The sequence below is a fragment of the Thermobia domestica genome, chromosome 6, assembly GCF_964235325.1.
Source record: "Thermobia domestica chromosome 6, izTheDome1.hap1.1, whole genome shotgun sequence".
Lineage (NCBI taxonomy): Eukaryota > Metazoa > Arthropoda > Insecta > Zygentoma > Lepismatidae > Thermobia > Thermobia domestica.
Genome location: NC_137459.1, coordinates 47,033,227 through 47,048,535, shown reverse-complemented (window position 1 = coordinate 47,048,535; position 15,309 = coordinate 47,033,227). Strand labels below are relative to the sequence as shown.

The window sequence follows — 15,309 nt, the reverse complement described above, 5'->3', positions numbered from 1 at the left end:
TTAAAGAAATTATAATTACTTCTCTTCATATTTTCTGCCAACGGTACGGTGATCAGTATACCATCATCATCTTCTCCCTTTCCAGATGATCTCCGTACAAGAGCAACTTTTATGCTGAAAAATATATATACATATATAAAAACTCTTCAAGAAAAAAGAAAAGAAAACATGGTTACGTTCCGCTCCAAATAAAAATCTACACAAAAATATTTCTCGAGTACCACGAGTAGATGGGTTCACTCAGAAAGTATGTTAGAAGCACCTTATTAAATCTGAAAAACAAGAAACCCAGGGAGAACAGGAGATATGAATTCATTCGTTCTCATAAATTATCATTTAAAATATTACGTATTTTAATGGTAATACATATTCCACTTTGCATTAACAATGTGAAATTCTGTTCTTAGTGTTTACGCTCGATGTAATTGTGTTTGTGTATTTTATACATATTTTTATGTGTTAAAGACGGCTTAATTCCACTTTAAATACCGTCAATAACAAGGGGCTTCCAAGTAACAAACAGCATGATTACTAGCTTTTGTTGTGCGTGGTACAGAGTTTGGTTACCGGAGAATAGATGTCTTCAGTTAGCCTACCGGTAAACCGTAGTAATACAAAATAATCACCCAGTAACGTACAAAACTATTCTGTTTATTTTCCATTGATTTCATATCTGAATATGAAATTACCTTGTAGTCATGGACCAAAAGAACTCTATCAAACTGCGTTCGAATCACAACTAAAACTTCAATTATTAAAAGTACTAGAAAGATAGTTAATCATTTCGCCATATTTATTATTGTTGCACGTTTGTAAATGATGAGAAAAATACCCTCACGTGATTAATATTAAAAAGTTTAAAATGCAGGATTATTTCACAGAAATCACGTATATCATTATTAATAAGCATCTGAGAAAAGATGAACACTGCGCACACCATTTAGTAAGTTATCTTAAGTTTCAAAATACGCAATTAGTACGCATACAAGTCCACAGTACGCGATGACAGAGAGTTACTTCAAAGTATTCACCAATGTAAGAACATAGATCTTTATTCTAGCAAGTGTCTGTTAAAATATAAGTTCATGAAGAGTTAAATAATTTAAAAGAAGGGAATTACCCTTATATTCATAGAAAAACAACTATATATCACTAACTATACTGTAGTAGTTCAGGCACAAACTAACAGAGCACACGACAAATTCAGTTCTATTTCGATCGCACAATAAACAAGACCGCACATTAAACTGTTATTTTGCTGCAAATAGACGAATGGTTGAATGCAAAATGTGAAAAACTCAGATGCCAGTCCAATGGATTTTTGCGCATTTGGCCTGTCGAAACGACGTCTTTAACATCGCCATCCACGCACCCTGAATAGTCTATGGAAAGCGTACAGGGGGAAGTGAGACAGAATTATCATGCCTGTCCTACGTCGAAGCTTGCTGCAATGGAAAGTGCGATGCCGTGTGAAAGTCCACAATGCTAGGGGTTCAATAAAACATAATCGGTGTTGGTGGCGTGGTATCTCTTGAGGTAAGTACCCGTCGAAAATGGTAGGATATACAGCGAACAACCTTCTGTATATATTTAAATTCCAAACAGTCTCCAGAAAATCCTAATTAAAAACGTATTAAATTCATTTCTAACAGGTCTGTTAGTCCCATTCTATTTATAACCTCTTTCTCATCAAGAAAAGAAATAGCACGTTACATTTACTTGAACATATAACGTTTGAAAAATTTTAGGGCCGTACACTAAAATAATACAGGTAATGTACATACTTTTTCGAAAGCCTGAACATCGAATTCAATACCCAATTTAAAAATTAAAACAAAAAATCTTGACTTATATCAGAAAGTTATCAGAAAAGTAAAAACAGAATGCAAAAGTCACTACTGCCATCCTTCCATTACTTCGAAAGAAACCCGCAATCATCCACCACCACTACATATTAGACAAAATCAAGCCACAGATATTAATCCCAAACTACCGAATTGTCTGCATTGTAATTCTCAACATACATTTAGATCTATACTTGACATTACAATACACGAAACAACGACACACAGACAACGAAACAGTCATTCATCTTGTTTGGCATCTGTTCTTATCAGGGAAACTACCATTACCGCATTACTTTGGCACTAATGTTATATAACCAGGGTGACCATAAAGTTTTCAGGTGAAAATGGGACAAGTTCCAACTTTTTAAAAATCGTGGAAAATGAGAAATAGGTCAGTGCATAAATTAATTCCTGTTTACCTTAGCAATATCTAATACCCTTGCCCACCAGTTGCGAAGCCGCAAGTACCTCTCGGCATTCCCCTTAAGAAATTTGGCCTTTAAAAAAAACGCGTTTAAATTTCCTCTACCTACATACAATTTACTTACAATGACAATAATTTTATAGACGTAAGAATGAATATGAAAATTGGCTATAAAATGGCCAGAAGTGAACAGAATGTGGCTAGGATTGCTACTGGTGGTGAATTAGCAACCCTGGACTTTTAGGCCCAACTTTGTTCTTATCAACGCCCTTCTTTCTATTACAGGGCGGGGTCAAGTAATTCGATACTTATGAAAAAGGAAAGATACGTTGAAGTTAGTTAAACAAGCAAGCAATTGCTAAAACCTCTGCTGCCTTTTAAGCAGTACTGCAAACAATAGATCATGTATAATCTAGGCAATTAAAGTTCAATTCTTACCGCTTTGTTATTAATTATTAACATCTTTACAAGGAGTAAAGGTACTGGGTTTGTTATTTACTCCTTTCACTTGCAAAAAACGGGACAAATACCACTTTTTCCATCTACTGACGGGACAGCCGAAAGACGCTGATAAATGATAAAACGGGACTGTTCCAGTCAAAACGTGACGTATGTTCGCCCTATATATGACTCATTCTGCACGATTTTAGCCTTCACACTGATTCATTCACATGTAAATAAGTCAGTCAAAATCTTAAGGGGTATAGGAGTCACCATGAAAGATGAAGAAATCCCCGCACCTGCTATCTGTTTTTCAGTGCGAAAATAGCGTGCTCAAAAAATCACATTGAGAATTATAGTAATATATTATTCACAGATCGTGTTAAAGCTGGAATTTTCAGACCAGTCATTAGATAATATAGCTGAATAATCCGATGTGGTATCGTGTAGCATAGTCACTATGGTGTGAGCGGTCCCGGGTTCGATTCCTGGTGGAGACACTCGGTCGGAAAGATGAAAGAAGCCTTTTCAGGTCAGTCATGCTGAGTGAGATTTTTTCCTGAGCTTTCGTCATTCACTAGGCAAATATCGCCAGAACAGTACCTAACATAAAGGTCCCAGACCCCTTCTTTCCTTCCCCAGCTCCTCGACTAGTTTGACACGTAATTCCTTATACGCGACGGCCTAAAATAGCCATGGCCAAAGATGCCAAAAGCCAAGAAACCTAATCCTAATCCGAATGTTCCGATCTGGGTTTTCATGAGGTTTATATTTTCTTTTTTTCTTTTCACAATTATAATGTGTAACATCTATGCCAGTCAAAAGAAGTTACTCGTATTTTGATCCCTTTAATAACAACTTATTGCACGGAATACGCTTCCAATTGTTACTGTAATAACTGTGTCAAGTAAAGCAATCACATCACTCTTATTGATATCCTAGAGTATCCTCAGTATCCTAAATCAACGAACTAGTCTAGCATGATTATTCTGCTACATTATTTATGGGAATATATATGCTTTGATACAAGTTACTGAGGGATCCACGAAGAATTTTCTATAACAAAAGGCAGACACATTAGTTCACTTATTTATACACATTTCTGGGCATTGACGGTATCCATGGCATCAAGCCTGTCATGTATGAGGGATTATGTGTCTCGGCGAGCACACTATCCGAAGAAAGGGGAAAAGAATAGAAAAGGAAGGAAGCGAGCTGAGACTTGCAGAGGTTAGATACCACCCCAGCATTTGCTTGTTGTGAATAAGGTAAAATCTCACTCAAGATGGCTGGCCTGAGAAAGTTCTTACACTTTTCGACCGAGTATCCCCACTGGGAATCGAAGAGACATATTAGCAAAAAGTTCGAGAACTCCAGGAGTATCCAAACCATTTACTTTACTTTATTTCTTGACTTTTTTTAAAAAACATTTAAAACACTTCAGTATTACCTGTATTTACGCGAATCTAATGGGCATCTATTTTTTGTCCAGATATAGAATTCGAAATTATGGATATTAGAACTGACGGCGCATTAGATTCGTGTGTAACTTGAATCTGCAACTTCATTCAAACACCCTTTCTTACGTCACAGTGCATTGCTGCAATTCTCGACTTTGCACATTATTGCTAGCCTAATTATCCATAAAGTGTTTGAGTTAGATAGACATAAAAAGAAAGGCAAACAGAAAAAAAAAATCTCACAACGGTAGTTTCAAGCGTAAAGTAGATTTAAGATATATATTCTGTAGAGCTCCAAGATACTTTTATTTACGAGCTTAAACGTTTAATTTCCATACATCCTATCCCAAATAAAGATTTTTTTTTAACCTAAGTCTGGAAAATGCAAACAGCTGTCAGCAAAAAATCGATGTTCACTATAATTTCTTACACGATCTATAATAATGCGAAGGAGAGAAAGTGGATAAATTTGAGTTTTTTGATAGTATATAACTGTTCGTTTTAAAATGCAAATAGCACATAGTCTGTAAGCAAAGCACAATATTTTTATGAAAATATGGATGTATAATAGTTTCGCCAATTAAACCTTCGCCTTCATCAGATGCATTATCTGTATGATGAATGGTTTAGTTAGTTGGCGAAACTTACACATCCATATTTTAATTTTTTAAAGAAAGAAAAAAACATTCTGCTTTGCTCAGAGACTATGTGTTATTTCTGTTTTAAACTACTAAAGCAAAGATAGTTCCTGTTCATTTTAAATCTTTATTTCATCTAGGTAGTACAGAAACTTCTCAAACAATGATTGTCACGTAACAATAAGCTACCTAAAACTCTCTTTTTTGATGGCTTACTTAAATACGGCAATAAATCTAATGCACCGTATTTATTTACTCTTTTTTTGATGGCTGAAAGTTGAGTAAATAAATAACGAATTTGTCCTACCACTGATGCGCATTAGATTCGCATAAATACGGTGCATTACTCACAAAGACCTACGCAACTAGCCCTTCAGGTGATTCGAGAATGACCATTGCCCATACTGTTAATTATTATTCTTACCGTCCAGAATTCTTACTTTCGGCTTTACCCTGGAGCCTTGGTCGCCTTTTAAAGTAGAAGAAAAATCGAAATAAAAACGAACCTATATACATGGAAAGAGCATTCTGAAGTAGGATGAGTTATTATATTGTTCTCTCCCGGTAACACTGATCCTTTGTCAATCCTGTTTTTATTGTTTTCTTCAACTTTCAGCCATTACGACAAAGATTCCTGAATACAGCCGAAAGCGAGAATTCTATATAAATTAAAATAGAGATGAGTAGTATAATTCCTAATCATCTATATATATAAAAGAGAACGTACAAATCCTTTGTCCGCTCATCACGCTAATACGGCTGAACCAATTTCTTTTATTTTTGGGGGGTTATTAGGATTTGGACCCTAGATGGTTTTTATCATATCACTTTAATTTTCAATTACCAGTGTCTTGAGATAATTGACCATTCAGGTGTCCATTACGTACAAATCCTTTGTTAGTTCATCATAGGTATAAAAATAAACGTATTTATATGCAACCCGCATGACCGTGTCACTCGGCGGGTTAACATAAATGACAGGCGTTATAATGGTTTTTATCATATCACTTGAAAGCGAAAAAGTAAAAATTATCTAAGTAACAAAGTTTATTGCGTTCGGGGGTGACCGCAGCGAAGCGGGGCGGGTTAACATAAATGACAGGCGATATAATGTTAACATTTACTGCAATCTTCTATGGTTTTTATCATATCACTTGAAAGCGAAAAAGTAAAAATTATCTAAGTAACAAAGTTTATTGCGTTCCGGGGTGACCGCAGCGAAGCGGGGTGAACGCTGCTAGTACTGCTATATATATCGGATTTGAAAGTTTATGTCATAACAATAGCACATGAATATTGAAAATATGTTACGAAATAATTCACATGGGCAAGAATAAGGTCCAGTATTACCAACTTGAATAACATACAGAAGTAATACACACAAAAAAAGAAACCTAGCTCATTATAATTCAGTAGAAGAGGCCGCGGTGGCTCAGTGGTAGAGCGCTCACCTCTGGTGCTAGGGGTCCCGGATTCGATCCCAGCCCCCGCCATGTGAACTTTGTGGTGGACAAACACCGTGTGCGTGGGTTTTCTCGGGGTTCTCCCGTTTCCTCTCACTTTCTTCATTCCACCATTTCATTCATTATTCATCATCACCGTCTCCTTTAGCCTAACCGGCATAATCGTGGGACGTAAAACTCACAGATTGCATTTCATTTCAATTCAGTAAAAATACCCCCCCACACACACACACACTTAATGGCTGCAATGGATTTCCTCTTCGCCAAATTCATTTTTGCAGTTCATTATTGATCGTCCATTCTTAATTCCCGAAAATTGTTTCAACCGTAACTGGCAGACCTGGCCCATTCTGACTACTTTATACTTCCTACCTGAAAAAAATACCTGAAGGGTCACCGTTTTGAGGATATTTCTGACGTCGCACAAGCTGCTGAGAGCTGGTTTCAGGGACTTTTTTTTTTTCTTCATAGGCTAGAAAAGTTTCAACAACGTCAAGAGTGCACTGATCTCAACGGAGAATACGTTTAATAATTATGCAATCTCAGACCTCTCACACATGTTTTTCTTGCCAAAGCCAGGAAATTTTCAGCACCTCCTCGCAGCACGGACAGTTTGTATTTTAAGGCTTGTACCACTTAAAAAAGTGGCAAGTATATTTGTTTTGATTTCGGAAAATATATTTAGTTACGTGCTAATTCTTACCAACGCACTGATTATAAATACACCAAGGAAAATAGCGGGAGTTCTGTACTTTTTTTATATTAAAGTTACGTGAAAGATAATGAAACAGACTATGGTCTCTGTGGGAGAACTGAAGCGGCCTGTGAATTGAGTTTAAAACGGCGCAGAGAATTGTGAGCAAGGACAAAAAATCTGTTACTGAAACTGGAAATACGTTATTTCGAACGTCGAGCAACAAGCATCACCTTGAGAAGCTAATCACAGATACAGACTTTAGGCCCCTAAGTTCTCACGAATGTTGCTTTGCTAAACATATTTGAAATTAAAACATGCAAATGAACCAAATATCATTTAAGTTTTCAAAAAAGAAACAAAAAACATTCAGTGCCATGTGTGTTTAAATAACATAAACAGATCTATTTAACTTTTAAAATACCAATTTTATGCCGGTAAAGTTTTAATTTTAATGTTAAACTTCTTATGTATTGACACTTTGTAGTCGGTTGTTAATCTTAATTAAATGATTTCAGCAACTTTTAGTAAAATTGAACGTGTTCGTATTTTTATATCTGGAAATCTGGCCAACTTAATTATAGCTAGACCCATTGCGTCTCGGTAATTATCCGTCTCCTTTAGCCTAAAGGACATAAATGTGTGACGTTAAACTAAAATTTTTCAACGATACACAGAGTTAAAAAAATCGAACGACTGGACAGGGGCACTGAATTCGTATCTATAGAGGAATCACTGTGTCAAAAATCGGTTGTTCCCCCCCCCTCTTTTTTTTATTTCTATGTGTATAATGCGCACCCTGATAGGACGAAATGAAACACGTTATATTTCGCATGTACGACACTATATACTAATTTAACAGCAGCAAATACGGGAATTTGGAAACAAAAGTTCTGTAGACGACTCCTGAGTCAGGAAAAATGATTCTCTAACAAAAATTTACACCCCCTTAATTACAGACAATAAAATTAAAATTTACCCAACATGTACCGTTCTCCCACTGGAAGCATCATTTAATATATACATATAACGATGCCTCTAATGCAATGCCGGCAAATGTAATGTTAAAGCAAAATAAATTAGAACAGGACGAATCATCATTGTAAATGAAATATTTGAGTTTTCACGTCCCACGAATATGTTGTGTGGGCTACAGGAGACGGTGATGATAAGATATGAACGGAATAAAGAAAGGGGAAGGAAACGGGAGAACCCCGAGAAAACCTACGAACACAGTGTTTGTCCAACACAAAGTCCACTTGGTGCGAGTTAGGATGAAACCAGGGACACCACGCACCAGAGATGAACGCTCTGCCGCTGAGCCACCACGGCCCCACAGGAGGAATCAATGGAGGAAAGAGACACTTATGAGTCATTCAAGAATTCTCTAAGAGTGTTATCAACTCGAGAGTACGTCAACCAGTATTTCCTTGTGTTGCTGTTGCAGTTTGTGACAAACAGGGAGGAACGTATTCCTTTGGTGAAGTATATCCTTTAACAATTTGTATTAATTCGTGTTCTCCGACTGATTGCATTGCGCCTGAAGATATGGTATTCTGTATTATAATTATCCATTATACCGGTATTCTTGTTAATTTTCTCTGTATTCGTACAATTATATCGCAAAATATAGGTGTTGTACAGTGAGTTAGTGAAAGACTGAGTAGTTTAATATAACTGTCGAAAATATTCCGTGTATACTGCACATCCTACGTTTTAGGCCTGCAATTTTGGGAACGCTCTGCTCACTCTATACGCGTAAATACGGTAATACTCATCACAAGCTATCATCATCTGCGATTGAATGAGGCGCCGTTTGCGCAGAGAGGAATAGTCTCTTATGGAACCTACGTGCACTCTCCATTCCACAGATGAAGTTTCTTTCGATATGAACTTAATGAATTGATTACTTTTCCCGCTGTACAGGAAATCATTTGTCACTAATCTACACTAAACTATACTGAAACCTGATCATAGGTTCAGAAGTTCTTCGAAAAGACAATTTACTAAAAGAAATCAAAATAGTAACTGTACAACTTACATTCACAGCATCTTAAAGAAAGAAAAAAATATATCACTGCAAACATTCTAATCAAGGAAAAAAAATACTGATTGTATAATAACTTCTATCTCATTGATGCCTTTTAATTCAGAACTGGGAAGGTTTGTGACTAATCATAACCAGACCTAAGTTTACCTTTCTCCTAAAGTAGTGAATGCATATAACATGGATAACATAAATCGCATACCAACAGTTTATCTCGAAAAAAATCATAATACATTTAATACTTCGGAATCCTCACTTAGAAAAAAGAATTACATTTCCTGCTTCACTAAATTACATGAATGAAACATTTAATGACAAAATACATAAAAAATATCAATACTTTTCATCAAATAATACTGATCACAGTTAGAAATGAACAACATCAAAATCTTTAACTTACCCATCATTGGTTACAACCATAGATCATTCTTATTATTAGCCAGTACTAGAAAAGAACTTATGCCCTGAAAAAAATATAAAACACATTTATGACAATGAAACAAACATATTTTACACAAGAGGCGTTCTAGGTAGTAAGAGCGAACTCAACAAAGGTTGGTTTCCTTAAAATGTACTCTGAATGATCAAAATATCGTCCATTTATTTTGAAACTATATTTTCTAAGGAAAAGAGGAAACAAACTATATATACAGAGAACTGCCCGTACGGAGCAATTGAGCAATTTGATAATAGTATACGAACACCTCAAACGTAATTTCAGAGCGTTCTTGTTCCATGTAACTTTTCGCCCTTACTAACGGAACACCTCATATAAAGGGTGTTTCAAAACAATACCGACAAGGTTTGGGAGGTGATTCCTGACACTAAGATAAGACAAAAAATATAGACCAACCACCTGGGTGCACAAATCCGTCATTTCGGAGTTATAAGCTGCCGAAAAGATGAAAAAATGAAATTCAAATGTCCGTAGCTTCAATACTATGGGACATACCGTAGTCAGGTCAAGACTTTACTTAGGAACTAATATGTGCGCTATCCAAAAACAAAAATTTCAGAATCCTGCGGTACTCCGCAAAAATTTTTATGGAGAGAGTTTCGGCATATATTTGAAGTACTCACCAACTACTTCATTAAAATTGTTGCTGAAGTACCGCATGATTCCTGAAACATGGATATATATGGATAGGGCACGTAGTAGCTCATAATAAAGTCTGACCCAACTGAGGTAGGTCCCATAGTATTGGAGATATGGAACTTTAAAGTTAATTATTTATCTTTTATTTTTTATTTTATTTTTTTTTAATGCCTGCCTATAACTCCGAAATGACAGATTTCTGCACCCAGGTTAGTCTATACTTTGTCTTATCCTGGTGTCAGGAATCACTTCCCAAACGTTGTCGGTATTGTTTTGAAACACCCTGTATATGGTCAACTAAATGGAACATTATTATAAGTTTTCGTGCCATTTATACTGCTTTTCAAAATAGAAGTATACATTTACAAGAGCTTATATTTATTCTTATGCATTAGCAACAACAGAGATATTAATTTTGCTGAATGGTGTTTGTACTTTGTCACCTTCAAAAGCATAGAAACCACCATTTCATTTTTCATTCATTGTACACAACTTAATATGCAACTGCACGCTCAAAAATCACCCTTAGAAGACTAAGATGTACATAAATAATCTTACAAGGGTGGTTACGTAATTGATTAAATAAGTTTCTTTTTTACTGTACTATACCTAGTCTTATGGCTGCACTCATTAACAGTTAGAACATTTCCAAAGGAACAAGATCCTTAACTTAATACATAAGTAAATCCCAAGAACTGTCTTCATACAGCATGAACCTTGTTAAAAAAACAACAAATAAGCAGTAATACAACATTCAAAACAGGTTCGTGTGAGTCTAATCGGGGGCCACCATTTGCCGGAAGATTAGCCCTTCGTTTTTGTGTGTAAGTAGTCACCTGATGAAAGAAGTAATAGATTTGGGTTTAACACACTATTTCATTGCTGAAGTTACATAAAACGTAGATCTACAGCTTAACGTTAAGTCTGAAATACAAGAGCTCCCTCGGGAATCAAATCAGGATCTCTGCTATAATCATGTAGCCAGAAAGGAGCAAAGAAAAGGCAAAGAGAAACTTCCCGAGTGAACAGAGAATGTAAAAGGAAGAATACAACTGTGAAGCGAGTGAGTTATGTAGCTTATTCAAAGCAACGCTAAAAGTATGACAGGTTACTAGCCTGTATAGAAGATAGCCTATAACTCTAATACTTGTCACAAAAACGCGTAAAAAAGTAAGAAAGAAAAAATCGAAAAATACTGTCTAACGCCAATATTGCAATAGGAAAACTCAGTTATGTAATATGCTTTAGAACATGGGTACAGAGTGGTATATTTTTACAATGACGATGATATATCTAGACTGGACGGGAGAAACAGTATAAGTCAGAAATTGGCCAAAATGAGATAAGTCAAAATTGAAGATCTATGTGTCATGCTCCACCTCTGGTTAACTTGGTATAAGTCAATTCTAAACGTGAGTTGAATAATCGCGTCTTGGTATTGTCAGTATAAGTGATTCATACATATGCTTGGTAAAGTAAAAAATCGAGTTCTGAAACTCTTTTTTTCTTATACTGTTTCTCTCGCGCAGTTTAGATATATAGCACTATATATAAAGAGGTATATAATTTAAAAGTTCAACAATACTTAATTCCCTAATTAGTTCACGCTTCATTCAATAGATGGCTCTGGAAGTAGAATTTAGAACTTTAATCCTACTTATTACTTCAGATGTACCGTTCATAAATTGAACGTATATCGATTGTTTTCGTAAGTATGAAAAAAAAAAAATGGATGCCATGTAAGGGCGTGGCAATACCGATTAAAAAACTTGAAAACAGGATAAGCAGTCAACTACTTAACTATTATTATAATTATTATTTTAAATATGCATACGTAGGTAGTCTTAAATAGACAACAGATAAATCTTCATTTTACATTTACCCATGATACTGAACACTTACTCGGCCAACATGAATAATTTACAGTCTCCGTAGAACATTTTAGTAAGAAAAAGAAAGTAACTAAGTTTTTGCGTTAGCTGCATTACAAGCAGACAAGCTGAATGAAGTATTTGCAGTAAAATAAGAGTAGCATTATACACATAATATACGTACTTCCCTTATACACTAAACAGGTGGGAAAACACTTACCATAAACATTTGGATGGCAAGAATTGCTTTTATAATCATTTGGAAGGGGCTTGGGAGCGGAGCCTCTCATCAAATACATGTCCTAGTGATATAAAAATTACAACGCACATACGAAAATACTTCTCTTCTGTACTAGGTTCACACACAAGAGGATAATTATATTCATAAAATATGAACCTCTCTTGGCAGGAAAACCCCACTACTGCCTCAGAAAATTTTTCTTAAAATAGAAGTTGCATTAAAGGGCGCAGATTGAATTTAGGAGAGCTGAACATAACTACAGCATATGCACAAAAACTGCAGTACATAAAGCAAGGATTAACTTTCAAAACCCAAATAAACCTGTGCTAGGTGACCACTAAAATGAACGAATGCTATCTACCGAAGTCAAAGCAGGAGCACAACAGGGGAAACTGAGCGGTAGTGACGTAGTAGGCGCATCAGCAACAATGAGCATATGCATAACAGAGGATACTGAAAACACACTTCATATGGCATAAATACAAGCCTTGTGTGTGGTACAGCTTTGCGACACTTCTATTATCACTTTGTCCACTGCTTTCACATAGTACTTCACTTCATCATGCCTTTCTTATGAAGCAGTACACGGTAAAAAAACACACGTTTCATTTCATGTATCTACCCTACTATACATTTACGGGTAAAATCCCGATATATTTTTATCACTGTAGAATCCTACTGTGAAATCAAACAACATATTTTTTCCGTAGATATTTACAAATTTATACGTCCATAAAATGGGATAGTACCTAAAATTTTGGCCCATTTCACCACATTTGTTCAGATGTAAGTAGCCTTCTATTAGTTTTTGCTATACATTTCTGTATTCCCCCCCCCCCCCCACTACTGCAACATAGATTAGTTAATAAGACAGTAGGTTTGAAACACTGCCATATTATGCTCTATTGCCTGTTCATTGAACATCGCATTAATACGCGAACTCATATACAACAGAATTTAACTACATTTTACTCTCTAATCAATCACCTTACACAGGTGACTTTTTTCGTTACTCTCATGCTGACATTTCGCCTGATTCTGTTCGTTTCTCCAAAAATGTTGGATTTTGGGGACGCCATTTGCGGCAGTTCACCCAAACAAAGTACAACTATATTTACAATCAGTTATGTATATACGTTACTTGAAACTTCCGCTGCTTTGCAACATGAAAGATTTCAATGAGTAAGGGCAATATTTCATAATAAGCTACCTCACCATATAAAGAATATTGAATGTGATCAAAAAATTTACGATAGTTGTACGCGAGCCACTGGTGGAAAGTATATACTGTTGAGGAATTTGGTGGCTGACTTTGAAAATATAAAAGCAGCTCATTGTATATAAAATTTAAATATAATCTACATAGACGCTCCTTCCACATTGTGATGATTCTCGTCAGAAACAACGAAGATTGTGTACATTTGTTCCATGCAACTTAGTGTTTATATTGTACTGTTTCCATTACATATGCATTTTAATGGAAACAGTATTTGTTGCGGTCTTCCAAGGTCAATCGTACGTAACTATATACATTTCAACTGAAGGATCAAATTTGAACGGGAAGGTTCTATAATGCTGGCCTGCACATATTGGTAAAGGTGAGTCAAGAGCCAGGTTGGTTCCTTTGTTTAACAAAGCTTAATACTAAAGTCACATAGTAATGTCAAGAGAGTTAGGCTGATTAGTAGCTAACTTTGTTTCCTTTATTACGACTTAATACGGATGCGAGCCAGCGATCTAGAACCCTACCAATCTGAACAGTACAACTGCAAAAGTTTGGCCTGAATAAAGTAAATCAGGACCCTTCTTTACTTCTAGTAATGCAACCGGGAAGCACAAACAACTAGTGCCTTTTGGCATTGACAATGAATGATGACTTACGATGCCACGAATGTTGTAATATCGTAAGCTGAACTCTTATAACAGAAGCAGACCTTACAATTTACGGGTACAATAAAATGCCAGTAATTTTACAAATTATTATACTAATTATTTTGATTGTATTTTTTTGAAATCTAACGCTCAATTTCTTTTAACATCACACTTATATAAATATTTACAGTAATTAATATATCGTACTATACGACATTTAAAGCACAACAATTTGTAATACTTTTACCCTACCTAACTGTACAATCCAACCACTTGGTTCCTTTCAGAATTAGATATTTCATATAATCTTCACCATCCCGGCATATCACATCCTTAGAGGTGCCACGCATACATTGTAAATAAACAAACACAGCATACTCCATTCGTAGAACATTTCAGTCATGTAAGTAACCCCATCTACCCAACCTACTACCATCAGGTTAATGCAGAGCCGCCATGTTGAATCCACATCATTTTGTTGCTTCTTATCAGTCAGTAATTCGAAGCCTAATGTTTGGTCAATGCAATGCAAAATATACGTTTTAATTTGCAATAATAAGCATAGTATTGATAAATGTTTTTTTCGTGTCTTGGGTCATGTTGCGTTGCGCTCCGCAAATTTAGCCAATACTGTTACGGAATGATGCATTGATATACACAATATAGGTGAAATTAATATCTAAATTTACATAGAACGTTTAAACAGTGGAAAATTCAGAATTCTATAAGAGAGGTCACATCGGCAGCGGTAGTGAAACATGCAAATCTCTTGGCTTTGGTATCCTCTAGTGATTTTTAAGTTTGAAGGCATTCTTTAAATTCTGATACGAGCTACAAATATCAGAAAAAAGCAAACCGCCTTATGCAGAGTCGTTTAGACTTACAATTAGCATCATACTAAACTATAGACTACTGCAGGAGACTTATGTTAGTCGAACTTTTTAGTATGGCACTAATCGCGCTTCAAAACGACTCTGCATAAGGCCCAAAGAGTTTAGGATTGCACAAAATTAATGACCTTAATATTAAATACATCGCTCACCACAAACCAATCAAGAAGAAGAAAAAGAATTGATTTTGCCCAAATTCCTCAGTTTATTTCTTCAGTTTTAATTTACCAATGAAACGAAATCTTAGTTTAACGTCCCAGTAGTTCTCTTTAGACTAAAAGAAACTAATTGTTAATGAAAGTGTATGGTAGTGAAATTAATTTTT

At 35.6% G+C, this 15,309-nt stretch overlaps 1 protein-coding gene across 2 annotated transcripts in view; it reads right to left on the bottom strand.

Annotated features, from left to right (window-relative positions):
* Window positions 1–14,501, bottom strand: part of Ugalt (UDP-galactose transporter) — a 34,401-nt gene extending 19,900 nt beyond the window's left edge. Inside the window, exons 1-3 of one of the 2 annotated variants that reach the window (XM_081761597.1) lie at window positions 14,347–14,501; window positions 9,415–9,478; window positions 20–114 (exon numbers count right to left, since the gene is read on the bottom strand). In XM_081761597.1, the coding sequence (XP_081617723.1) occupies window positions 20–114; window positions 9,415–9,434 (115 nt within the window). In that variant the 5' untranslated portion in view covers window positions 9,435–9,478; window positions 14,347–14,501. The remainder of the gene's footprint in view (window positions 1–19; window positions 115–9,414; window positions 9,479–14,346) is intronic. The other variant, XM_081761598.1, reaches the window with a different exon arrangement.
* Between the last annotated feature and the right edge of the window lie 808 nt (window positions 14,502–15,309).